Source organism: Etheostoma cragini, chromosome 10 (genome assembly GCF_013103735.1).
Source record: "Etheostoma cragini isolate CJK2018 chromosome 10, CSU_Ecrag_1.0, whole genome shotgun sequence".
Taxonomy (NCBI): Eukaryota; Metazoa; Chordata; class Actinopteri; order Perciformes; family Percidae; genus Etheostoma; species Etheostoma cragini.
In genome coordinates, this window is record NC_048416.1 from 15,057,124 (window position 1) to 15,083,589 (window position 26,466).

At 42.0% G+C, this 26,466-nt stretch overlaps 2 protein-coding genes across 6 annotated transcripts in view; one reads left to right on the forward strand and one right to left on the reverse strand.

Annotated features, from left to right (window-relative positions):
* Positions 1-954: 954 nt before the first annotated feature.
* On the forward strand, positions 955-12,431 carry bicc2 (bicaudal C homolog 2). Its single transcript, XM_034884311.1, has 19 exons — positions 955-1,337; positions 2,449-2,495; positions 2,846-2,915; positions 3,052-3,131; positions 3,364-3,525; positions 3,632-3,685; positions 3,928-4,143; positions 4,252-4,503; positions 4,696-4,827; positions 5,118-5,307; positions 5,653-5,780; positions 5,904-6,109; positions 6,732-6,837; positions 7,334-7,373; positions 9,734-9,897; positions 10,668-10,881; positions 11,256-11,422; positions 11,629-11,728; positions 11,846-12,431. The coding sequence occupies exons 1-19, from the start codon at positions 1,064-1,066 to the stop codon at positions 11,974-11,976; spliced, it is 2,733 nt and encodes a 910-aa protein (XP_034740202.1). The 5' UTR covers positions 955-1,063; the 3' UTR covers positions 11,977-12,431.
* Positions 12,432-15,561: 3,130 nt separating this feature from the next.
* spock1 (SPARC (osteonectin), cwcv and kazal like domains proteoglycan 1) overlaps positions 15,562-26,466 on the reverse strand; it is a 93,917-nt gene continuing 83,012 nt past the window's right edge. For 4 of the 5 annotated variants that reach the window (XM_034883533.1, XM_034883531.1, XM_034883534.1 and 1 more), the window contains 6 exons: positions 23,306-23,350; positions 20,915-21,034; positions 20,393-20,614; positions 19,275-19,337; positions 18,465-18,602; positions 15,562-17,082 (listed from right to left, as the gene is read on the reverse strand). In XM_034883533.1, coding sequence (XP_034739424.1) covers positions 16,886-17,082; positions 18,465-18,602; positions 19,275-19,337; positions 20,393-20,614; positions 20,915-21,034; positions 23,306-23,350 — 785 coding nt within the window. In that variant the 3' untranslated portion in view covers positions 15,562-16,885. The remainder of the gene's footprint in view (positions 17,083-18,464; positions 18,603-19,274; positions 19,338-20,392; positions 20,615-20,914; positions 21,035-23,305; positions 23,351-26,466) is intronic. The other variant, XM_034883536.1, reaches the window with a different exon arrangement.

A 26,466-nucleotide genomic window follows, 5' to 3' on the forward strand; every position in this document is an offset into this window, starting at 1 on the left:
CAGCTATAGGGACTAGTTACTTTTCATTTAAAGAGTTTAGATAAAACTTATAAAATGCTACACATTGTTAAGATAAACCCAAACTGAAAAGCAGTATCTTGTCACGTTTCAGATGTCCGTGAGTTGAGAAAATTGATTAAAAGTCTCTGTACATGTGAATACATGTGACAGATGCATCAGACTGAAGCAAAATTTGTCTGAAAATGAGAAAATGCTTGCTTACGTTGTCAGAAGTCTAATAACGTAATTTATGATAGAAATATCACAGAGGACGTTTTTCTGCAGAATATGTACTTTTACGTTTGATACTTTAAGAACATTTTGCTGACTTAGAAGGTTTTCAACGCAGGACTTTTACTTGTAACAGAGTATTTTCTTCCACCTCTGACTGGAGTTTTTTTTTTTTTATCACAAGCATTGTTGCAAAGCTCCCCCTTCACACAAACACCACACACTCGCTGCTGTGATACGCCCCTCCACTCCCTTCACCCGGACCTCTGGAATCTCAAGCCCTCGTACTTCTCATTCAGAGGAAGGGGAGGGAGGGTAGACATGGACAGACGTGCGGTGAAACCCAACTGGATGACCCGTTTATTTTGTTAGCTGTGTGTGAGGATTTTTTTCAGGAAGTGTTTGTCTGTGGGGGTGCAATGTGTATCTCGTCCGATAACAGGTCTTGATTATCTATCTACATATTCTGGGGACATTGAATTGAGGATTACAGAGGATTGGTTTCAAGGAGAAGTTGTAGATTTTGTTTGTCTTGAGCCCCTTAGATAGTGAAGACATGGACTGTGTTAGAGTTAAGTCTCTTTATACATCTGTTCACTGCAATGTCATAGCAGTGAAACCTTCAGGCCTCAAACAGTTGAAGAGAGAGAGAGAGTTGGATTTGTGTACTAAATTAAGTGAAGGGGGCGGGGGATTCAAAGAAAAGAAACAGGGGGTGTTTCTTGCCCCTCTCTCCCCTTTTTTTCTCTCCCTGCTGGTCTCCTTGGTCACACACATGCACACATCCTCACACACACACACACACAAACACTGACGAAGGCTCAGTCCTGCTATGGCCACCACCACCACCGAGGAGAGCTCTCCTGTCCCGGCGACCATAGCACCCCAGCAGCCTGACTTGGAAACTAGCGTAGAACCCGGCTCAGCAGCAAAGCCTGAGCCCAGCGAGGCCCAACGTGACGGGGAAGAAAAAGAGGATGAGGAAGAGGAAGAAGGTGGAAGCTCTGTGCAAGGGCAGGAGATTGCAAAAGGGAAGAGCCCGGACCCGGAATGGGTGGAGGAGAGGTTCAGGATCGACAGGAAGAAGCTGGAGAACATGTTGTATGGTGAGTGAGCTGAGATGTCAGATGTACATTACTGTCAATACCATGCACCTGGACTCCATGGTTTTCCACTGACATTGTTATCAATTTCTTTCTCACATTCCTCCATGAGCTGCTTTTTCTGATGCCTATCATGGCCTCCCTGTGTGCTATTCCTCACGGTTCTCTACCTGACCCATGTGTCTCTGTCAGGGCCTTCAACTGGCTGCGTTCTTGTTGTCACCATCAGTGTAACAGCCATCCTCTTAACTCCTGTTGCTGCATCATTGTGATTTATGGCCTGCAATGGCTTATGCATTTTGAAGTATTTTTTTGCTATTAGCCTTCCTGTTGGTGAAGCAGAGGTAACTGCCTCTGTTAGTTATCACTGGTTGGCAGGTTTATGACAAATGCCTCCCCTGTGTTACTGAAACTCTGTTTGTGCCACTGCTGCAGGTAGGGACTATGGTTGTTTGTTTGTCCTCACGCAGACTCTTGATGAAAAAGCTGGATTGAATTTTAATGCGTTTGCATGCGGGATGCTTTTGTGGCTGTTTGAACAACGTCAGGCAGGCAGTAAATATTGTATCTCGTCCCTTTAGGTGAGAACCTGCCAGATTGCGATCTGATAGGCTGAGGAGCAATCTGTTTCTGTTTTTAAATTTTTTTTTTTACACATTCCTTCTTGATCTTGCAGTTGTTATTTAATTTCTTGGTCAAGTGGGAGGTCTTTGCGTCAGCAAATGCCATTGATGTGATTAGCTGTCTGTAGGCTAATTTGTGGTTGCCCCACCAACCTCCACTTTCTCCCTCTACCCCACACTGTTGTCTTGCCATTCCTCATCTCACGTCCAGCGTAACCCATAGTGATAGGGGGTGGGTACCCTGTAAATGTCACTGTGGAGCGATGGCCTTTTAAAATTGTTTATGTTCCCAGCAGCCTCTTGTTCCAGTCGCTTAGCAAAGTTCAGTCAAGTCAACATTTAAATGTTGACTTGACACACATGCTTGATATGCACACTTGTGTTGTAAACAGAGGAATGTTGTGTTGCGGACCAACACAACATGACAAATTACACTATTGAAATGGGTTTGTCTTCATCTTTCCTTTTTAATGTTTGATTGTGTCTTTCAGCTCCAAAGCATGGAGATGGTGAGACAGGAGAAGAGTTTTTTGAGAGAGTAAGTCAACATCAGGAAACATTTTATTCATAAACCAAAGTAAAATGTAGATGCTCTCCTCAGTGCATAAAGCCTCCTGCAATGTAGCTTCCAAATCAGTGAGCGCATCTCTGCCTTCATTTTAACATTTTTTTCCACACTCTGCATCTAGTGATTACAGGTTTGATGAAGGAAATAATTGCAGTCTTTGAAATGCAAACGAGGTATTGTATTCTTAGGGTGACGAGATCTGCTGTGTCTGTGTGTCTGGAAGCGTTGATGTGTGTGTTTTAATTGTATGTGCTAGGATTCGTGGCATACAATGAAAGAGTTTTTTTCCTCACTCTCTCCTATTGTTTGTGCTTTCAAAGGTGATGGGAGAAACTGGCACTCAGGTGAAATGGCCATCCAAGCTGAAAATTGGAGCCAAGTCAAAGAAAGGTGACAAATTCTTGATATTTTCAGTCACACCATATCAGTGCTCTGTGTTTTGTCACTTTCCTGTTTTCTATTTTCTGTGTTTACTGTGACATACTCAAATGTATAGAACTTAAACTGAACTCTTATATCCATCTAGATCCACATGTGAAGGTGGAAGGGAAGAGGGTCAATGTTTTGGAAGCCAAAAAGCAGATACTAGAAGTTCTGGAAACCAGGGTAAGAGCGTTTCATTTTCAAAATTTGATGATGTGCTTTCACATGTGCTCTACTTCGCTTGTGCTTCCTAATTTAGAAAGTTATTTAGAAAATAATTTTGCTATATAATTGAAGTTGTAGGGAGATTTTGCAGCATGCCGGCTGGATCGTTTTCATGTTGAATCTACCCCCATGACTATGTATTAAAAAAAGTAATGTGCACAAACTACATGGCTGTTTCTGTTAAATCCAGGTCAACAAGGTGACTCTAAAGTTGGACGTGGCCTATACAGAGCACTCTCACGTGATCGGGAAAGGTGGCGGAAACATTAAAAAGGTGATGGAGGTCACATCTTGTCACATTCATTTCCCCGACTCCAACCGACACAACGGTACAGGGGAGAAAAGCAACCAGGTAACAATCTTTAATGCGACATTTTCCTGAGCCACTAACTGCAGCTTTGAAGGAAACAGACAACAAATGAATTTAAACATTCATTCATGTTTTAAACATTGACCAGGTCTCCATCGCTGGACCCATAGAAGGAGTGGAGGAAGCCAAGAGGAGGATAAGAGTGAGTGGTCCATGTACAGTTTGAACAGAAAACACCCAGGATAGATTTTCTTTGGTCTCAAAACTTAATTTCTTCACTCCTGCCAAGACACAGCGATCAATAGAATGATTAATAGAATGGCTGGCACAAAGAAGACAGGTAGATTTGTCAAAAAGCCACACTCACATCTCTCTATTTCCCCCCCCCCTCTCTCTGTGCCACCTCTGCATGACACTTTTTCCATCCAATCTTCCTTGTCTTAGGACCTGCAGCCATTGTCTTTGACCTTTGACCTCCCAGTCAGCCTGGTGCCCCAACCTCTGCCAGATGCAAGCTCCCCACTCATTCAGCACGTAGTGCAGACGTTGGGGGTCAGTGTGAGCTTCAGGGCCGTGCCACCACATCCTCAGGCTCAACCCAACTTCTATGAAAGCTGCTGCACCGTCTGGGGCCTGCAGGGAAACGTAGCTGCTGTGAAGGTTAGTGTCGAGCAAAATGTGTAACCTATTTACAGTTTAAACACATTACAATAAGGTTTAATTGATGATTAATATCGCTTTGTGTATTTATAAATCATCACCTGGCAGAAGGCGACCTGCATCCTGATGGAGCTGCTTCTGGGGTCAGAGGTCGCGGGCGGTATAGTGAGCAGCCAGATGGATGTCACCTCCCAGCAGCATCTCTTCCTGTTGGGGCAGAACGGAGCTCACTTCCTGAGCGTTATGCACCAAACCCAGACCCAGATTATCCTACCAGACCTCAGTGCTCCTCAGGGCCCTCCGTCACTGCTCATCCAGGGCAGCGCTGATGGAGTGTGTCTGGCTCGGCAGCAGCTCATGGTACAGTAAGCTGTTTTGTTTATGTTAGGGTGGAAATTTTGTAAGGAACAATCTTAAGAGGCAGCAAGTGCATTTGTTTGTTTAGTTTTTTTGTTTAGTCAAAATGTAGTTTTCATTGTTGTTTCTTGTGTTTTCTTTCTCCGTGTAATTTAACATTCCGTGTGGCATATGTGTCTTTGTGTGCACATCTAGGACTGTCTACCTGTGTGTTTGATGTTTGACATGCGGGAAGATGGGGAGACAGATCCTTGTAAACTAGCGCAGATGATGCAAAACCTCGGAGTCTTCATTAGTGTCAAGCCCAAAGTAAAACAGACCAGCAAGGTACAACTTTATCAATGTGGCTTTGTTGCTTTATTCTTGTTAGAATCACCCCACCATCTACAATAAAAATGGTAATTTTGTTGTTCTGTTACCTGTTTGGCTCATCTTATTAAATTCACTTTCAATCCAGGACTACACTATAGAGCTTTTTATGAACAACAGATTAAAAAATAAATGTCTATTGAATGTTCACTCTTATTTTGGATGCAAAACGTCTCTCCCCTTTAGTCTCACATGCTGCGTTGGGTTGAATTCTGATGTAAAACTCTGCATTGGTGTATGTGTATCAGTCAGTGGTGGTGAAAGGTCTGGAAAGAAACATCTCCTGTCTTTATGAGGCCCGCCGGTTGCTCCTCGGGTTGGATTCCTGTGAGACTGCCAAGGTAACCGAGATGACCCCTGACCCTGTGTTAGCCGGCAACGGGCTGACAAACTATTGGCTCAACATGTTGCTGCAGCAGCTTCGTCTCTCTGAGCAGGGTGAGCAGACAACATATATGTATCTTTGTAGGTGTGTTTTCATCCAAATGCCATTGAAATTAGAAAGCCACTGTGTTACTGCTCTTTTACAAAAAGTGCAATGAGATAACTGTTGTTGGGATTTAGCGCCATTTAAATGAAATTGAATTGAATTGAATTAAACTACTGTCAAAAGTGCAACATAATTACCACAATTCTGGGGTTTGTATTCAGGCTGTTTTATGCGCACACTCACAATATGCCATGGATGGAAACTTGTGTCTTGTGTTTTACCTTGTGTCTTTTTTATGTCCCCTTGTTTTATTCAGCAGTACAACGTTGTTCATGTCCCCTCTTTTTGTTTAGGCTCTGCGCTAGCTCCCGAGCAGCTGACTGGTACTAAGCCCCGCCCCTCACCTCCACCTGGTCTCACCACACACACTGATGAGGGGAGGACAGGACTGAAGGGAACAGACAGCCGGCCACTGGAGAAGGTTTGCTACTGTTCATAGTCACAGTGTTCATATAGTCTGCTATCAGTACAAAACAAACATTTCCTGATAGAAACATCTCACTAGGAATGGAAACAAAGCAGCAAATTCTCTCCTCTCCTTCAGATCCTAGAAAATGAGGACCAGTCCGGCCATTTAGAGGATGAGAGCTCTAAGATTGGGGTGATGTCATCATCTGAGGTGTGTGATGCAGTCAGCAGCATCAGCAGGTTGGGATTGATGGGACGGAGAGGGAGTTTCCAGGGTCCTGAAAGTAACAAGGTATTTGTCCAGGGCAGACGCCATTCTACAGGGCAGGCACTAACTTACAGGTGAGCATTCACTGATAAATACAATTGTTTTCATCACTTGTGGGGTCATTGTGTTGGCTTACGTTCATTTCCTGATGACTTAGTGTTAACCTCAGTGTAATTCAAACCGAAAACAAAGTAACCTAAAAATAAGTTTAATCTTGTGGGACGAAGGTTTTTTTATCCCAGATTTTTGCCGCCTACAGCGTGGTTAACACACACACACACACACACACACACACACACACACACACACACACACACACACACACACACACACACACACACACACACACACACACACATGCAAATACGCACACACACACCTGCATGTGCCAGATCACTGGACAGTGTACAAATCTCTTGCTGACACAGAAAACCCGTTCAGAGAAACCTTGTGTTCTTTAGCGGTTCTCTGGATTATTTTTTTTTTGATGTGCAGTTTTTATGGAGCAGCCATAAATGTATAGCTTCTTGAAACCCTGCTATAGTATTGCTGCTGTTGCTCTAGGGAAAGAACATGTTGATAAGCTCTCAAATGTTGAACATAGCCATCCCAGTTTACTGTAACATAGCCTTGCTTTTCCATCTGTGTGTGTGTGTGTGTGTGTGTGTGTGTGTGTGTGTGTCCTGAATGTGCCAGATTGCTGAATGCAGAGACTGAGGGAGAGAGGAGTGAGCGGAGGAACAGCCTGAGGAGAGATGTGACGCTGGCTCGGGATGTTCTCACTGACTCATCCCAGGCTGAGGTGAGGAAAAACAGGAATTGCAGGTCGCTTTTTTTTCTTCCCAAAATGCTGCACTGCATCTAATATACAACCTTAATTGGCTATGACTAAATCTCAGTGGAAAGACAGTCAAGTCTTGTTGAACACCTGAGAGACTTTCGACACTGAAGGTGTGTTAGTGTTTTAGAGAGAAGGACTTGAAGAGGAGGAGGTTGTATGAAAGAGAAAGAGACTCAGAACTCAGATTCAGAATGTAGGGCCTTGAATCTGTAAACAACAGGAACATTTTATATATTCATGATGTTCTGTAACCTATTGATTTTCACATACCTGATCCCAATTCATTTTGAGAATCAATTTTTGTTTTGCTTGCTACCCCGCCTATTTTTCATCTCTCACTCACAGTAGCAGGAAGTGTTAGCCCCCCTCCCGCCCTGCCTATGCTCAGTAACCAGAGAAAAAAGAATTCAATTTCATGCAATATTTACCCCCTCTATTTCCTGTTTGTGCGTTGTAGGATTATGACTATGAGAGGAAGAAACTACTGGCAAACCAAGGTTAGTCCTCCTAAATGTTTAATATTTCTTTCTTACTCTGGTTTCAAGAGCTCTGCAACGGCTTCTATAGCAACTATTAGGTCATTGCTAACCAAGGATTTCTTTTCTTTATTGATCTATAGTTGCTGTATATTGCATATAGACATGTTAAAAACACATTTTGCAGGGAGATTTGGCCCAAACACTCTTACTGTATATTGTTGTTTTGCTTGTTAAACAGCCACCTGTATACAACCAAGCTATTTCAGTTCATAAATTAAACTGAAAAGTGTCAGGTACATTGTTGAGAAACATGATTTAATATCATGTGATTATCCAGTATGAAGGTTTCTATTTAGTTTTTTCCAAAATGTTATGGAGGGCACACGTTAATATCCCGGGCAGAGGCAGGCTTTACATAGAGGGGGACCATTTCACTGCCAAGACAACTGATGAAGGGGACCTGCTTATGGGCTGCACTGTGCCAAAGTTGTAATAGAGTATGAGTATGTGTACACACACACACACACACACACACACACACACACACACACACACACACACACACACAGGAAACAGTACCTCATCCATCATGCAATATGAAAGATACTGGAAAGATCTGCAGCCAAATGGTACTAAATTCCCTCAGTGTTGTTTTATGGGATTATGAATTAGCAGTTTGAATGGGCCATCTGCCTCACAGTCATTAAGACACCCATATGCCAGTATATGAATGGGACATTTACACACACAAACACACACATGCCACTCAAGTAACAACCCACCAGTTATAATTGGTCCCATTGATATCACACTCTTTGGAGTGCTGCAACAGTTTTTATCACACATTTACATATGGGTCGTGTTCTCCTGCCAGAAGATACCCAGTGTCACTTGTTTCTCATTTGAGAGTGTATCTGCCTGTCTCAGTCTCAGCAATTTTAGTTTCATTAAGTATGCCACATGCTGGCATGGAGAGGCACTGTTTGCGATTCATTATTCAACACCTGAACCCAGCTTGTCCAATTCAGACTATCAGAGGAGACGTGGACAACCTGCAATGCATTTTCATGATGGGTGGACTTAGGCTATATGCATTGTTGTGTTCTACAGAAAGTGTGAATTCTAATTATTTTTGCTCAATACAGCCTGTAAGCACAGCTTTCTGAAAGTGTGTGCTCATTCAAATATGTCTCCTAAAAAGTGCTCTAATCCATATTACAATCAAATGAGTATGTGTAATGGTAAAGGTGACACTTATAGTGACAAACCCACAGAGAATTATTGCTCAAATCTGCAGTTTCCATCAACACGAAGGAGAAGTTAAGCATATTTTAGTTCTTTTTGTTTTGTAAGTTTAATATTTTAGTTCACTCTCAACTCTTAACTGTTGTTTCCAGACTCAACAGGCAGCTGTCTTAGCTAAACGCTAACGAGATACATCTCGCATTCAGGAGCAGCAGAGCAGCTGAAAGAAGAGTAAATGTTAGATTTACATATTCATAGTGGCCAGAAACATGAAAAATGAATACTAACATCACTTATGCTGTCTCAGCGTGTAAACAAGCATGTGCAAGCTAGCACATGAGGTGTTGAGCTTGAGTCAGCTGTTCTCAAGTAGCAAAAACAAATCTGTTACAGTTCTTTCCACTTGCTAACACACTAAAATGTTATTTAAATTGACATACAATGAGCAAAAACTCTTCACAAGTCATCAAAAGTCAAAACATGTTTTCTGGTTCTCTTGAAAAGACACAACAATGTGACATAAAGTCTAATGTTTGCCATTTCAAAACACTGCCATTCAAAATGACACTACCTAAATGAGCTAATTGGCCAACATATACGCCACGTGGCCAAGCACCTCAATGGTTAATTGTCACCACTTCAATTACAAAGTAAGCACTATGAAAAGACCATAGGTCAGCACCTTTTTTTGTTTTCTACGTATTTTTTCCAAACATTGTTCCTGCAATTTTCTTTTTAAATTTTTTGTCTTTTGTGAGCGTATTCTTGTTCAGTCCAGCGTAAATATATCTGCTGTGCATATGTTGCACTGACTTGTTTGGTGAAAAAAATAAAAATCTTTCTGTATCTGCAAATATTGCTTTGCTTGTGAATCTGAAGATTTTTCTACAATTTGGACTATTTTAGTATCATGCCAAAGCATATTGAAGATGAGAGTCATGCTCAACAGCGTGTAGTTGTTTAGTAGTAGGTTTTTACAGTTTGGGTGTGTGGTTTTGTGAATTGTGTTAAGTATTTTGATAGAACAAGATTCGAAAATGCCAAAGATGTGTTTTAGCAATTTGAAAAAAAACTGTAATTCAGGTTTCAAGTCTTTATTTTCCTTCTGTGTGTGTTTGTATTTGTTATGCCAGCCATGCAGAGGAAGCCTGTGGTCACAGAGGTCCAGAAGCCCACAGACACGTGGAGTGGCCTCGGCTTCTCCAAGTCCATGCCAGCCGAGGCGGTCAAAGAGCTCCGAAACATCAGCCGACGCAGCTACAAACCCTACCTGAGCATCAGCAACAACCAACAACCGGTACAAATGAGCTGACCTAATAACTCAAATAAAAAGGACTTCCAACTTAGCATGGTTCATTTTGATTGTTAACTGAGACATGACTTCTATACTTTTGGGCTGAACTTGCTAAATTCTTTTGAGCAGCTAAAGCAGTTTTTTGTTTTGGTAAAACAAGCACCCCTATTAAGGCCAACTAATACAGCCTCATATATAAGTTTTGCTGTCTAACACTTCAAAGCATTTATCACACTGTGGGGCTAGCACTACCAATTTCTATGCTCAATTACCTGGAGTCTGATACCATCGCCTCAGTCAGCACAGCAACTTCTTAGCAGCCTGTTTTCCTGAACGGTTGCTCTCCCCGACTGCTCTGTAGCCTGTGATGTAGATGCAGACTCACTCAGGCTAATAAGGGCAAGAGGCACTCCTCCAATAAGTTCAATATCTTCTATGACTCAGGTATCTGGGAGGAAGCATGCGCTAGGCCCACCACATTGATCATGTCCAGTGAGAGAGTGCTACTATCACAGGTCAGCAAACATGGGCACATGAGCTTTCTGACTAAACCTTTGGATGACGTCTTACGTTCATTGAAACTCTCTCACACAAGAGAATATGTGATCACTTTGATCACACCATTTGTCTTATGACCTCCAGCACTGACTAAGAGAAGAGCGATGAAAATAGGGGATAGTGACAGACGTACAATCTGCTGCTGTGAAGTGTTTCGCAGATGAAAGAAACACTAGCTCATATTTAATGCCGTTACAATTTCTGTCTCCTTCTAGACATGGGCTGCTCAGATGGGAAAGGTGTGTAATGGGAGCAACCGTGAGAACTGGAGGGATAGACGTGGATCCACATCTTCATCCCTGCCTGTCTCTTCCTCCTCCTCTTCCTCCACCTCTTCCCCCTCCTCACCCCCGTCTACATTTGCATCATCCACGTCCTCCTTCCCTTCATTTGCGTCCTCAATGAACAGAAGCAGAAGTGACAAACCCCGTAAGTCTGACACATGTGTATCTGTAAGCTTGACAAAACAGTCCCTGCGTTAACTATACCTATACTACCATATTATTTAGTATGCATGTCAAATGCAGTATGCCAAAAAGTACCAGGATGTTATACTGCATTTGGTCATATTTCGCAGTATGCAAACCAGCATACTTTTCTGGGTATGCTGATCTCCTTCAAAGGGCCAATATTCAAGTTGCAAAGTTATGAAGAAGCAGTATGTTCCAATTGTATGCAGCTTTCTGCATGCAACAGTACGTACTAATTGTAAAAAGAAAAAGTACGCGATTTGGAACACAGCGTGTCTCTTTCTGTCTGCCACCTTTAACCTTTTCCTCTGGACTTTGACCCGTGACGTCTAGCGGAGAGCTTCCCGAGCAGCAGCAGCTACTTCGAAAGCGTGTGCTCATCGAGGAGGGGGTCAACCTGCAGTCAGAGGAGCCCCTCCCCCCAAATGATGGATGACCTGCCTGAGCTGCTCAGCCAACTCGGCCTAATCAAATACATTGATGTGTTTGAACAACAAGAGGTAACTTCTGTAAAGACAAAATTAATTTACTCTGACGCAAACGTTTTTGTCATCACTTACACATGCAACACGCTGTGTGGAGGAACTTGCCTCAGAGCATGAACAACAGATACATATGAACAAGCAGACACTCACTTTTCCTCAGGCAAAAGTGTTATGCATCATGAATGAGCATCATGATGCAACTGCTTTCTGTGCTCATCCAGATTGACTACCAGACATTCCTGACTCTGTCTGATGAAGATCTGAAGGAAGTGGGCATCTCCACCTTTGGAGCCAGACGCAAGATGTTATTGGCAATCTCAGGTATAAATCTGATGACCTAGCTTTGATTCAAATCTGCTTCTCCATCTGTTACTGTGGCCCGGGGGGGCGCCCGCCTCCTCTTGTGAAATTGATTAAGTAATTTGTCTTCCTATTCAGACCTGAACAAGAGCAAAAGGAGGCTCTCAGATACCCCTGCAGTGAAGCCGGGCTACCTGGAAGGTGGTGCTAGTGGTCGACTACCACGAATCATGGATCTAGAAGTTGCTGCTCAGAGTAATCGCTGGTGAGAGGAGACGCCCACCAGCTCTGAGCTCCATTTGATTGACGTGGAGCTATTCAGCCTCTAAAACAGTATACAGTGATTGTGTTGCCAGTGAAGAAGTAAAAACTGCCTGTTATTCAACAAAAATGGATAAGCATGAAATTGCCTGACAAGCAGCAAACATTATGTAAACATTGTAGTCCAGTGCCTTAATCTACAGCCACACCCCAAAGCGTTTTATACAAAATCAAGACAAGGAGGTCTTCCCTTCCAAACCTCTGATTCTACAAGCAACAAACTGCATGAAACACAAATAAAACATGTGACCACATGTGACACGTTGATCCTCTGTGGTGTCTTTTATCAACATAAAGTGTCTTTCTTGTGCAAACTATAATGCCATGTTTGACCATGTTAACCACTACATTTATGCAATTGTAAATAGATATTTCCAAAAATAAATGACATTGTACTATGATAGTGACAATAAATAAAATGTTGCTTAAGGATTATCCATTGAGACTGTATTTTTGTTGGGATTTGTCATGCTTTCATTGGAGAGTTGACAGAAAAAGAGGAGAGAGAGAGAGAGAGAGAGAGAGAGAGAGAGAGAGAGAGAGAGAGAGAGAGAGATGGTGAACTACAAAGAAATAGGGTAGAATTGTACTTATATAACTACATGCACCTTAACCCACTATGCTACCAAAGCAGCCTCAGAGCAGTATTTTTGATTCAAAAGCATATGTAACCTGCTGTAATGTGGACTGGTCCTTTACTCAAAGCCAGGCTCAGACCACCAGAGGGCACTGGTGTCCCACACTGTGCTTATAAATTCAAGTCACATTTGTGTTGGACTTGTTTCAGGAAGAAACACAGTGACAACAGCATTAGAGCTCCTGGTGGACAAGGTGGAGTAGCAACAATCAGATTAGGAAAAATGAATTAGAAAACCCATATAGGTAAATGCATTTATTGGTGTGAGGGTAATGTGACACTCCTTTTAATGTGGTTTGGTCTCGCCTGACTGCTCACCTAAAAGTTCCAATTTAATTTATCACTGTTACCAGGAATGAAGCCTGGATCCGCATATGAGTTGTTTCCTGTATAATTTATTTAGCAGAAGGCTACACCAAGCAATTTAGTAATTTCAGAGGCAGCAGAGTATTAACGAGAACAGTATCATCTCGCTCTAAATTCGCTTATTTGGAATAGTGTTGTTGGTTACCACATTGAAGAGAATGATCCAAGAAACCTCCACCGAGGGGCATGTGGGGGTCGGTTCAGATGCTTACCAAGCTGGCTGGTGCGGCAGCAACCAAGCATGAAAGAGGGTGCGAGTGGAAGTCGTGGGCTGTGACAGATTAGGGAGAGATGATCCCTACTTATTACAATGTCTCTGCCAATTACATGTGCAGGCTTTAGACCAGTGATCCTTAAATCTGGTCCTCAGGCCCTGGAGCACTGCTAGATTTCTTTCCTGTCAGGTAGCTAATTGCACTCCCATGTGGTTGCAGGTCTAAATCGGTCCATAATCACACAGCTAGAATGACAACTACCTGAAAGAACCTGTAGCAGTACTTTAGTCCCTGACAACTTTGGAGAGCCACTTGGACCTTTCACTTGCAAAAAGTAGCAATTATGGCACATGGCCGAGTTATATGGTAGGCACGCAAAATTAAACTGTGAACAAACTCCATTTGCAGCCTGGTCTTTTTTAATTTGAGTGGTCTAAAGTTACCAATATTAAGTAGATGCGGTACAAGTTAAAACTTTTTGTTATAGGAGATTTGAGTGAGGATATTTTCATAATAATAGATCAAATTACTTATATTGCAAAACCCACAGTTAATTTTCTCCAGACTCTGCAGTTCCTCTCAGCTTTAAGGAGCGTTTCAGTATCTTTCACTTTATTGTTTTTGTTCTTATATTGAAGCTCACGCTGCTCTGCACCTCGCTATGTGTGCTTTCCCAAAGTTAGAAATGGTTTAATTCAATGGTTAACCCCTCCAAAAAATGAAAGGTAAAAGACAAACATCCTTCTAAAAGCACTCTAATAACTAAGTGCAAAATAACAGAATCTTACATTAATTTGCAACCTGTATCAAGCTGCTCCATTTTATTCCAAAAAAGGACGAGCAATAGCATCAATAGCTGATGGGAGGATTCACCTGACAGGAAAGCCTCTGTGGATAATAAAACAGCAGCCAATGAAACAGAGGAACAGAGTGCCCTGAGGATAAAAACACAACCACACATCTCCCTTACTGAGATGAAGATGGAACTCACTACAGGAGAGTGAGTGGGAGATCGGAGGGAAATAGAAACAATAATGTGTGTGCATGTGTGTGTGTGTGTGTATGTGTATGTGTGTGTGGTGAGAATGAGGGTTTTAAGTGAGCGTTGGTCGTACATCTGCCTTGTGGGGGCTGAAGTTACAAGTTAGGAAAAAAAAATTGCCATAAAAAATGGGCCTTCAAATACTTTAGGATTTTGATTATTTGAATATATATCCATCTCATTCGTAGCCACATAAAACTTTCGGTGCAACTTTTGGTCATTTCTTAAACTGGCATCTGCGAGAGTTAGCAGTATGCTACAGGTACGGTCAATATGACCGTACTTCTTTGTGCTAAGCTAAGTTAACAGGTTGCTGATGGGGGCTTTTTTTTACTAAACCATCTTGAGAGTGGTATCAAAGTAATGTCTAACTCTTGATAGGAAAAATAAGTATTTCCAAAACTGGCCAACATTTCCTTTCAGGTGTGATCGGCTGCAATCTTGAAAAAAAAACAACAGGAGAAAACCCTTGTAATATACTGCTAACTCTCGCAGACAGAGCTTCACTGAAAGGAAAACCCAGAATTCATAAAAAGTAAGCATTAAGATGGATACAATGCAGGAAAAAGGCAGCAGAATGCATGGGATGAAAGATGAACAAATAAGACATTTTCTTGACAGCTATTGTCATGTAGCCGGATGACAGAAGACGCTGCACCAGCCAAGCTCCCACAATTGGGTGATTGTACCCTACACCGCTCCTGGCATAATTTGATGCACAGTTAAGCCCATTGTCTATTGTATCTGACGGACTGTGTTGTGAACTGCTGAGTAGACTGTTTCACGCAAGAAGATTCAGTCGTCCTTTTAGCCTCCGATTGTTGGTACAATGTGTTTTTAAAGTGCTGAGTGGGCTGTTTCAAGGCAGTGGGGTCAGCTGTCCCATTAGCCTGCGATATTACAATAACACTCATTAAGCTTTTATGTTCTTTTGGGCACTGCTGGCCTTGTGATTCTCCTCTCTCAAAGGCAAGTGATTTTTTTTGCTGCTACCATTTATGTCTGTTTCCAACAGGAGAGGCTGCTTTCTCAAGGTTGGAAAGGTCAGAACTGATGGAGGGCTTTGATTGTTCTACTTCAGAGAAGCCTGTGCTTCAGAGAAAATAAAACCAAAAAGCATATGAAACTTGTATAAATGGGTTTGTTGTTTCACAGTGAGGAAAGAGATGTGTTTTTATTTCATCATGGTTTGGTGAAACAAGATGAAATGCGATCGAGGCTTGAGCTGAAAATGGTACATCAGGAGAACAAGAGACACATGGACACAGACCTATAAGGTTCAAAAGACACCCAAAGTGCCACTTTACTTAAATTTTCAAAGTTACAAATAAAAGTTCACTCAGTTGACATGGTGAGGATTTCAATTTTAAATCACGAACATATCCAGTGTTGGGAGGCAGAACAGAGCATCTTCTCTGCTCGCCCGAAATCATGTTTCCTCCCAGCTCAGGAGCAGCTTCTTCCTCTAGTGTCTATGCACAGTCAAACAGCCTCAGAAGCCCTACTGGTCAATTATTACAAGAATAGCTGGCTGAAACGCCACAGATTTGGACTTTAGGCCTTGCAGTTCATTTTTCTACACTGCTATCGCTCTGCAATGCAACTTCCTACCTCCTGAGATTGGGAGAAGAACCAAAAAGACACTAGACAGCATCAACATAGCAACAAAGTATTGTAGCAGCCAAATAGGCATCACTTTCTGTTTGAGATGCATAGAGCTAGACCTGGCCAGGTAAATCTCTCTTTTACAGAAACACGATGAGAAACATGCAACAACAACGACAATACATCATTAATCTCATTGCTTCCTGGGCTTTCTGGGACATTCAAGATCAACGGTTAAATAATTTACAATCCTCCATGAAATAACAGAGAGAGAGATAAAGAGAGCGAGAGAGAGAGAAAGAGAGAGAGAGAGAGAGAGAGAGAGAGAGAGAGAGAGAGAGAGAGAGAGGGAGCATCTCAGAGCCTGGGAACATGTTGTGGAAACATCTTTAAACACTGTAAGGAGCCCGACAGTGGAACACAGAACATGAGAATGCAACCAATAATGGATTTACGGGGGAGGGGGGGGAGGGCTAATCCACAATCTGGCCTTCCTGAAGTAAACATATTTACATCCAGTACATCAGCTAATGTTTCTGGAGTCACAGACTAACCAGAGGCTCTGACATAGATATACAGAGATAGCAGAGAGAGGGACAATATAAGAGAAAAAAGGAGATAGAGTTCATAGAGAAAATAGAGAAGTGTGTCCTTGTTAGAAGAGGGAAAAGATTGCAGGTTCGGGGGAAGGCAGATGCAGAAAGTGGAAAGCTTGAGCAGAATTCAGGATCTTGACAGTTATTGAAATCGGAGAAATTTAGTGTTTTCAATCTGAGGAAAAAGTGAAACACAGAGGAAGAGGAAGAGGTTGGATGAGGTTCACTGAAGAAAGAGACATGTATAAGGGACAGGGAAAACGAGAGCAAGTTCAGGAGCCAAAAGATGGACTGCTGCCAAAGTAAGTGGAGGAGGAGACGTTGGAATGGCTTCTGATCTGTGCTGAGTTAACGGAGTTTCCTGGTCGGCTGATGGCTGAATTAAATGGAGCGGAGCTACCACACGTAGCCAGTCTCGTCATCCTTATCGTCTTCCTCGTCCTCATCGTCCTCGATGGCTCCTCGGGGGTGAATCCGGCCCCGTCTCTTCTTCTGCCGGCTCCGCCCGCTCTGCGAGGGCTCCTCCTCCTGGTCGTCGAGGAGAATGACGGCACCGCCACTGCCAAAGTCCCCTGATGTCTCCTGGTCCTCATCTGTTGGGAGATGTGCAAACACAGAGAGGCTTTATTAGTGTTAGGAAGCTCTGTGACATCAAGTTACACGCAGACATTTTGATGTTAAACAAATGTTTTGTTGCACTTACGCTGGAAACTGTGTAGCTACGGTGCAAAACAGGAGTCATTATCTCAGCTTATGCCTCCAGAATTTTGTGAAGTTGGGACCTTAAAATCCTTCTGAACAGCCTAGTTACACCTGGGTACAAGTGTACTCTGGGTAAGTGGCACTTGCAGAGTTAAAATCAGTTTGCGGTCCTTGTGTTTAGGCTATTGGGCGGAGAGCTGCTGCATTGCTACCTGTTTGTTCTGTGCAAAGCCGAATGGGAGAACTCCAGGCTGCTCCAGCCTGAGGCCACTCAGCCTAGCTTGATGATTAGATGAGCTTGTTAGACCGCAGACAAAGGACTGCTTCTGTCAGAGTGTGTGTTTGTGTGTGTGTGTGTGTGTGTGTGTGTGTTTGTGGCGCCAAAGAGACACCTCATCACTATTGGAAGCTGCAATTACTGGCTTTGGACTAAACTAATCTGTGACTGTGAGTTGGCTGTTTGATTGGTAATCAGTATATCTGCCTGGATTCTTTCTCGCTAATTATTGTTATTTTTTACCACAATGAAATCCCTTGACCATTGATTTGCAGCAAAGTGCTTCTATTGGCTTTTTGACCATTCCCTTTGAATATCCACCGCTGGCTTGTTAACTCTGGCTTTGACATATCAAAGCACTTAATTAGATAAATTCTTTGTCTAAATGCATCTTCTGAGACACCGACATCAGCCAGCATTATGAGCGTTTATTCTCCTCTAAAAGGTAACTCAGTCACTGCTACAAATTCATATTTATAGCAAATCTTTTGACACTGCTCTCTGTCTGCTGAAAGGTGTGACGGATTTACCTACTTGACTTGCAAGATGCTTTTGTTTTATCAAAGCTACACGAGCGGAATATCCGAGGCAGATAGAATCAGACATGTGACTGATAGTAAACCAGCCAGACTGGCTCCAGAGGCATGCCTAATATGATCTATTTCCAAAAAGATCACTGATGCTTAGATACCGATAAATATAAAGAGAGACAGGGAGAGATACTGTGCAAAGAAGAGAAAGTTGGAATTGTGGTGCTGTTTATGTTTTAGTGGTATATTGTGGTTTAAAAAGGAACAGTAAGAGAAGCTCTAAAGTCTATCTTGGCTGAAATGAATGACATACAGCAGTCCACCTGGATGAAAGCATTAACTCTGGAAACAACCAAAACCCTGGTTTAGCCATAAGGGAACATGTGGATGTGTGTGCGCGTGTGTTTGTCCGTGTGCGTGTCCGTGTCCGTGTGCATGTGAGTGAGTGTGTGTGGTGCGGTCTTACCGCAGTTAGGGTTTCCTTGTTTTCTGGAGCCAGCGATCTCGTTGCCATATTTGTCCACACACCAACACTGGCCGGTGCTGCTGTGACACTGGGTTGGTTTGAAGTAGCCCTCCTCGGTACAACGGGGAATAAAAAAGCCTAAAGATGGAAAGGAAGGACAAGAAGAAAGGAGGGGACAAGGTTAGAAAAAGAAAGTAAATAGTATTATGAAAGGGGGTGGGGCGGGGGGGTGGAAACATTAAACTGATAGAAATAGAGAGCAGAATTAGATCCATCCTTGGGTCAATTGTCCTGTAGTTGTGCCCAAAGTTTTGTGTGTATTCACAGAGGGAGATGAACAATCAATCACTGCTGTGAAGGTTGCAGGACAACAACCATACATCCTGTTTAAGGGGAAGAAGTCACTTTCAATAACAACACACACACACACACACACACGCACACACACACACACACACACACACACACACACACACACACACACACACACACACACACACACACACACACACACACACAGACTTAGTTCTGTTACCTCTATTTGACCCTGCCCAAGCTCATTTGTCAAGCTGTTTTGTTGTGAGCGGGAACACAGAACGATCTGCCCGGAGGCGGCAGATGACACGTGTATAAAATGTCAGAATGTGCTTTATAGTGTGTGCGTATCATATATTTAAAGTTACTGATTTAGTTACTCTGCTGGAAACTAAAGAGATACCATTTTTCATAATAGTGTTCACATTAAAAGTTGCCGTGTTGGTTTCTCGGACAGGAGTCTGAAACCGACAGCTGTCAATCATCCCAACTGACCTATGAGGCTCTTCCTTCGACTCTGGTTCTGGATCCTGCTCTTCTCAGCCTGGCAGGGCAGCCCTACAACCAGAGAAAATACAAAATAGTTTAATTAACAGAGGTTGTTTTTCTTCCAGCATAATTTCACTGAAACAGCTTTCTCTGTCTTTTGAGCTATTCTTCTAACGTCGTATTGATTTCTTATATTGGTCACCCTTTCAGTCTTCTATGAATCTTCCTGAATTGCCTCTGTCCTCACGTCGACTACTGATTTCCATTATATGCCTGAGTTTATTTTGTATCCTCCTCAAACCATCATCCACTGAAAATAACATTCTCAGTACAAAACACACATTTTACAGACAACTAGTACCATTAATCCTAATATTTATATATATAATTGGTTTTATTGTTACATTAATATTACATTTTCATCCTTCTTTGTCTTGTGTTCATAGTCTCAAATTGTTTTAATGTTTGGTAACTTGTCATTTTATGAACTGCTGTATAAAAGGTGCTGTACAAACTGTTACACTACACCAAGATAAAACCTGCAGATATGGTGGGGAACTGTTTTTCAAGAGCCCAAAAGTAGAAAGAAGATGAGCAAACAGATGATGTCTATCTGTGTAATCTATATTGGGTCTATATTTACAGCATATTACTTTTAAATGCATAGGAAACCTGGGTGTTAGTAAGCTAATTCGGTGTTGAACCAGTAAGTCGTCTGCCAAACAAATTGGACAATTCCACCAAAAATACATTAGTTTTAATGTTTGTTTACAGCCTTTCTGATCTTATTACTTGTCACTAAGTCATACGAACCCAGAAATGAAATTAAGTTGGGTTAGGGTTAGTGTTATGAAGTGTCTTCATAAATGATCAGAATGACGGGCAAAACTATGAAAATGAAATGACAAATTAATAAACGACTGATTTGCTTCTCATGTATCCATTGGTATCTATTCACTTCAGTATTGACTGAATACCTGCTTGAGGTGAACTTTTTATTACCTTTTTTTAAGTTATCATAATGCGATAATTGATGTCCCCACCTTTACCAACACCCGTATTTATCTATAAACTCTTTTGATTTTAACGTCAGTTTTTTTCTTCAACCGTCTCCCCCTTCTCACCCTCAGGTTTCTGAAAGCAGTAGCACCACTCATTGTTAGACAGCTTTCCATCCTTGAAGGAGTCACAGGAGTTGAAGAGGGGCTTCATGCACAGCTCATACTTGTCCAGGTAGATGGCACTCAGCTCTGATTGGTCCAGCAAGAGGTCAAAGTTCATGTCAAGTTTGTTAAACATCCAGCCCAGTGAGTCTTTACATATGGGCAAGATGCTGGTATCAAAGTCTAGAGAAGAAATGAGACAGAGATGAAAAATAGACAATGAAATTGTGGAACATTTTTGAAACTGCAGGGCTGATCACCCACAATTTTTAAATCTTTTTCAAGTATCTGTATCTGAGTGTAACTGAGTGTGTGCTGAGGCAGAGCTGACATGTTGACATTACAGAGAACAGAGCAGGGTCGCTTGCTGTCAACAGCTGCCCTCATGTGAGAAGTGTGTCTGTTCAACAGGAAAGCGCCACACACACATACATACACAAACACGCACACATGCACGGACATATTGCGGGAAGATGTACTCACGTCCAGTGGCGGAGTCGAAGCTGTCAGAGGATTTGAGGTCTCTGTTGGCGTCGAGGTGGAGAACTCCGAACCAGTCCTTTAGTCTTGCAGCCAGACTGTGGAGCTCTGTGTCGGTGCAGGCTACACACACACACACACACACATACACACAATAATGAGGAGAGGAGAAGCTGTCAATCTATTGCTGTCATCACAGGAGAGGAAAACAATTATTGTCTTGCTTCTTATCAAACTTTCATTTTTCTGCTGTGTACTCTTCCTCTCTGTGTTCTTTCTTTTAATTTTTTTCATCCAACTGTTCTTCTTGAGTAAACACAGTGGAGTGAACTGGTTGACAGTTACCATAGGAACCCAATCTGATATACACAAACACAAATACAAATACAGTGGACTTTCCTTAGCTGCTGTCATCTGCATTTGTTCACCATTTATTTTTTTATTTAGATGATTGATTTTATCCAACAATTACGGAAACAAGAAAAGCAATAACAGTTCAACCACAGCTATAACAATGACAAAGGAAGAAGGAGGAAACTAATGTATCACAGATTAAAAGCTTTAGATTTGAATAGGTTTGTATTTGAGTACGGTTTTGAGTGAATGAGAATGTCTGAGGTGTTGGGGGGAGAGAGTTCCAGAAGAAGGGGGCAGCAATGGAGAAGCCCTTTGCCCCCCAGGTCGGGTTCTTGGACAGGGCGAGAGGGGTGAGGAGGTTGGCGTCGGTGGATCTGAGGTTGTGGGTAGGAGTATGATAGTTCAGGAGGTCGGTGATGTAGTTGGAGGCTTGTAGTTTGTGGATGTAGTAGTAGGTAAGAATTTTTACAAACTAAACCAAAAATAAAGTTCCATCAGTCATGCAAGTTGATGCTACTCTCCATGATACTGCTCAAAGAAAAGAGCAAACACTGAGCAATCCAAATGCTGATATGCCTAATTAAAAGTAAAAACCAGCTTCTGTTGCTTCCTAACGGATACCTTGTTCCTCCAGCTCTGTGGGACTGACAGGGTCTGACAGCAATCCAAGCAGCCTCTGCCTGTCTCCCTCTGCGTCTCTGTCAATCTCTGTCTCCCTTACTCTTTCTCTCCTGTGTGAGATTGACATATTTTTTCCTCCATTCTGTTCCGTTTGAGGGCTTAATAAATGTGCCTGAAGGACAAGAGCCATTTTCCACCTGATAGAAAATGCAGAAGGAGGTTATTAGCATTGTGTGGGAGGGGATTTAGCTTTTTAGCTGGTTGAGAGGTGTTTCTGTTTTTGTCAAGTCATATTCCTTATTCTATAGCCAAACCATGTTCTGTGTCCTAGCATGGATGCAAAATGTGCATACACACACATACACACCCATAAATAAACATTTTATAGTAATTATTTGGGACTGTGCCATTATTGCAGCTGCTATAAAACAGAGGACGCCCCAGGTAACAGACTGGAGAAGGAGAGGACAGAACTGATAACATTTATCAGGTTGGCTATCTGTGTGACATTACCTCTGGAATTCCAAGGTGGTCTGTGTTTATGTGTGTTTATGTGTGTGTGTATTTGTGTGTGTGTGTGTGCGCGCGTGTGATATAACCCTTCAGGACCAGACAGATAACATTTTAGAGTGCTCTTCATTTCCACGGTCTGGAGCAGAGAAAGAGAGAGCAAAATACCAAAAGCAACAACAATATCTGTCTTCACCTCCTAATTACAATTCTTCCTCTGGCAGAAGTCGAGGCTGCAGCATGTTGCTTTTCGACCGTTCTTCATCCTCACACGAGTCCCCCCCCCCCCCCTTATTTTTCTTTCTCTTCTCACTGCCAGTTAAATCACTCTATGCTTTTCAATTCTTTGGTTGCCTTTAAGGACTTCTTGCTCATTTCTCTCTATCACCTATTCATGTCCAATCTCTCTCTCCTCTATCTCTATCAATTTTCTGTGATTCAATACAAGCCACTTATCCCACCTGGCTATGCAGTTTCTTTTAAACTTGGAGGACCACTTTGATATACCCAGCTCTTCTATTCCTTATTCTCACCTAAATTGCTTTCAGTGCTTCATTTCCCATCTCCCCCCTCGCACATCCCTCTATTGAGTCCCAAGATTGTTTCTGTTTTTTTCTTTGATATCCAGCCCCCGTCTCTCTTCTCATTCCTCCACTTTTTCCACTTTTCTCTCCGCTGTTCTTTCCATCTTTACTCCCAAGTCTCTTGGATGTTGCACTACGCACCACAATGAGTCTCAATGGACCCTCTTATCTCTCTCTCAGTGTGACCCAAATTGTTTTGGACGGGCCAGACAGTGCTGCCTGTGGAAGGACTCCTTTTGTTGAGCAACGAGTTGTAAAGCTGAAGCTGAAAAAATTCACGCAGTGAAGGAAAAAAAACACAGAGATAAAATGGCCTGCTTACCATTTTTCTCTCTCTCTTTCCGAGTCACAGCAGGGTCAGGCAGGCCTAAAGATGGAAGACACACAACCAACATCAAAGCCCATCCACAGGCAGTGACAAAAATGACACGGCACAACTGGACAATTGATGTGGGATTCAACAAGTGATGTTGCTGCTGTCAGTAGAAAACCTGACCAAGTGTCTCAGAACCACTTTATAGAACACTCAAAGTTTGACTTAAAGAAAAGTTGGATCATACAGTACCATTACTGTAGACAAGGTTTCTTTACTCCTAAGCCTAACACTAGATTTTGTCCTTGTTCTTCAGCAGGCTATAAACAGATTGTACATGTAAAAGGAAATAGGAATAACATGTACGCCTTTGCTATACATAAAAACAAGACTGCCACACTAGCATTTTGGACTGTTTGAATCTGCTTTTTAAATGCTGCACACTAAATCATTGTTTCCCAGCCTGGAGTAACAAAATGAATCTTAGGAGTAATGAGAAGATTAACAGTATAGAAGAAAGAAAAACACAGTTCTGTTGTTAATTCCCCTGACACTTTCTTTGTTGTAAATGCTGATAGTTTCACCCTATCAGGCTCAAAAACACTATTCAAATAAAAAAACAACCCACAACCTGAGAAAGGAAAATTCTTCTTACGCACAACCAATAGACATATCATGCAACATGTGATAAGTAGCCTAAACTCATTTTAAAGGGTCATATTGCAGAAAGGTTGGAAACCATGGCAGACAATGAACAATTTGCCTGGCTGAGTATGGAAAGCCTTCGCCATTATTCATTTGACAAAATAGATTTCTACTATTAATTCACTTTTTGTTCACGTACTGTATCTACGGTGGCCAACTCACGTTATGCTCAATGAAGCAGATATTAATGTTGCAATGTTTTTTGAATAATTTGGCTATTGTTAATTTTATAGCTTTTTTTCCAGGGCTTTATAATGCATTAATTTCTCAAAAGGCCCCTTTTTAATTGAAAACCACAAAACAGACCTAGCAGTAATATAAAAAAATTGGGAACTGGTGTGTAAAACAAAGAATAAACACACCCTTTCACCCTGGCAACCACTATTCATGACTTTGCTTCCTATGATAACTGATGTTATCTGCTCCACTTCCAACCCATCACATCTTGTTTGACAGTTAACTTTCACAAAGGATGAAGTGGACAGCTAGACACACCAGCTGGTTTCACACAGGAAAAGAAGAAGAATCGATCAGAGCTGTGGGTCAAATATCAAACACTGAATTCATGGCTGGGAATTACCCTCATATCCATCTTCCTTCCTCCCGCCCTCTCACCAAGCACTTTCTCGCTTCTGCTTTCTTTTATGTCTGCCAGACAAGCCGCCAAATCAGCAGAAACTGGCAGCCAAAAAATCCACAAGCCACCAATACTCCGTAGACTTAGACACGCATAAACTACTAGCTGTAAGTGCCAAAGTCAAGCTAAACTGCAAGCACACAAGATATTCTTGTTTGTATGTGATGATATTCTACTAATAGACTTATTGAATAATTCAGGACAAAAAGCTACCTATACAACAGGCTATATGAGTGATTCTTTGTTGTTTCAATTAGAAGACAATGTGCCATAAAGAAGCAGCTTTAGCTTACATTTTAGGGAAGTTGTGTACAGTAGGGCGAAGACACCACAATGAATCAAACCACTACTCACTGAGAGGCAACATCATCTGAATCATGCAACATGTCTGGCTCTTGCGAGCCACATTTTCTATATGACTACTTAACTTGAAATGTAATTGTTGCCTGGATACCATTCAATGGCAACATCCAGAATACAATCCAGGAAGCGTGATATACTGATACTGCACGGATGTCAACGTGTGGAAATTAGTGTGGATGGATGATACAGTACAAAGCACACGACTTTGACACTGTAGACAGAGTTTTTTGTCCAGTCTCTTGTTATGTTCAGGTTGTGCATACTTTTTCTATGATTTTGAAGTGGATTTATGGAAGTTCATTTGTGATGGACATCAGCAATAATGATATTCTTGGAAGGTGATGGGAGACACACCTCACATATTGCTCTGTTCCTCCATGAATATAGATCAATAAGTTTAATGGTTTTTACCGAAACTTGATTTAACAGAAATCACACTGATGAACTAGTTGCGGTGGATGGATTTTAAGCTTTTTGTGGGGACAGAACAGCTGATTCGGGGAAGAAAGGAGGCGGTGGACTTATGGTGTACGTGAATGAGGAATATTGTCACCCAAACAACATGTCCATTAAGACGCATACCTGTACCCCAAACTCTGAGATACCGACTGTCAGGGTTTGCCCATAATATATTCCTTTTGAAATGTCACATGTGGTTGTGTTGGCGGTTTATGTGCCGCATAGAAATGTGTCTAAGGAGGCGGCCGAGGAGATGCAAGCGGCCATGCACAGGATTGAGCCTGCGTCACCTGACGCATTTGTTGTGATAACTGGAGATTTTAACCATTGGAGTCAAGTGGGTCATATTGCTACCAACATGTTAAATGCAATACAAGGGGGGAAGCGGTCCTCGACCACTGCTACACCAAGGTCAAGGATGCGTATGTGTCCAGAAGTCTGCCAAGTCTGGGCAAGGCGAACCATAACCTGATCCTGCTCTGCTCCCACTCGTAAAGAAGAACAAAAAAGAAACAATCACAGTGAAAAAGATGTCAAAAGACACAATTGAGAGACTGAAAGATGCGTTCGAAAATACAGACTGGGCAGTCTTTGAAAATAGTGCCAAGGACATAAATGAACTTACTGTGTCCGTATGTGGCTATATCAATTTTTGTAATGATGTGGTTGTAGAGGAAAAGAGGGTTAAGATATATGCAAAATGTAAGACCTGGATGAATGCTGAGATTAAAAGGTTAATTAATGACTAAAGGAAATCCTTTGCTAGGGGAGACAAGGCTCCACTAAAAAAGATCCACAAATATCTTAAAAGGGAGATAAATAAAGAGAAATATTGGTATAAAAGTGAATGATATGAAGAAAGTCTGGGAAGGAATTCGGTCAATGAGTGGGGGGAAGGTGAATAGTTTCCAGTTAAGTGGAAAAAGAGAATATGCTAATAACCTAAATAATTTTTATAATAGATTTGACAAAATAGACTTTGCTGATGAAAGACAAAGACTTAGGG

Bases quoted from the DNA above. Each gene is read 5' to 3' on its own strand.
- bicc2 (XM_034884311.1), top strand. From the start codon at position 1,064: ATGGCCACCACCACCACCGAGGAGAGCTCTCCTGTCCCGGCGACCATA. The intron at 3,686-3,927 runs GTGAGTGGTCCA...TCCTTGTCTTAG, and splicing joins AAGCCAAGAGGAGGATAAGA to GACCTGCAGCCATTGTCTTT. The intron at 11,729-11,845 runs GTATAAATCTGA...CTTCCTATTCAG, and splicing joins GATGTTATTGGCAATCTCAG to ACCTGAACAAGAGCAAAAGG.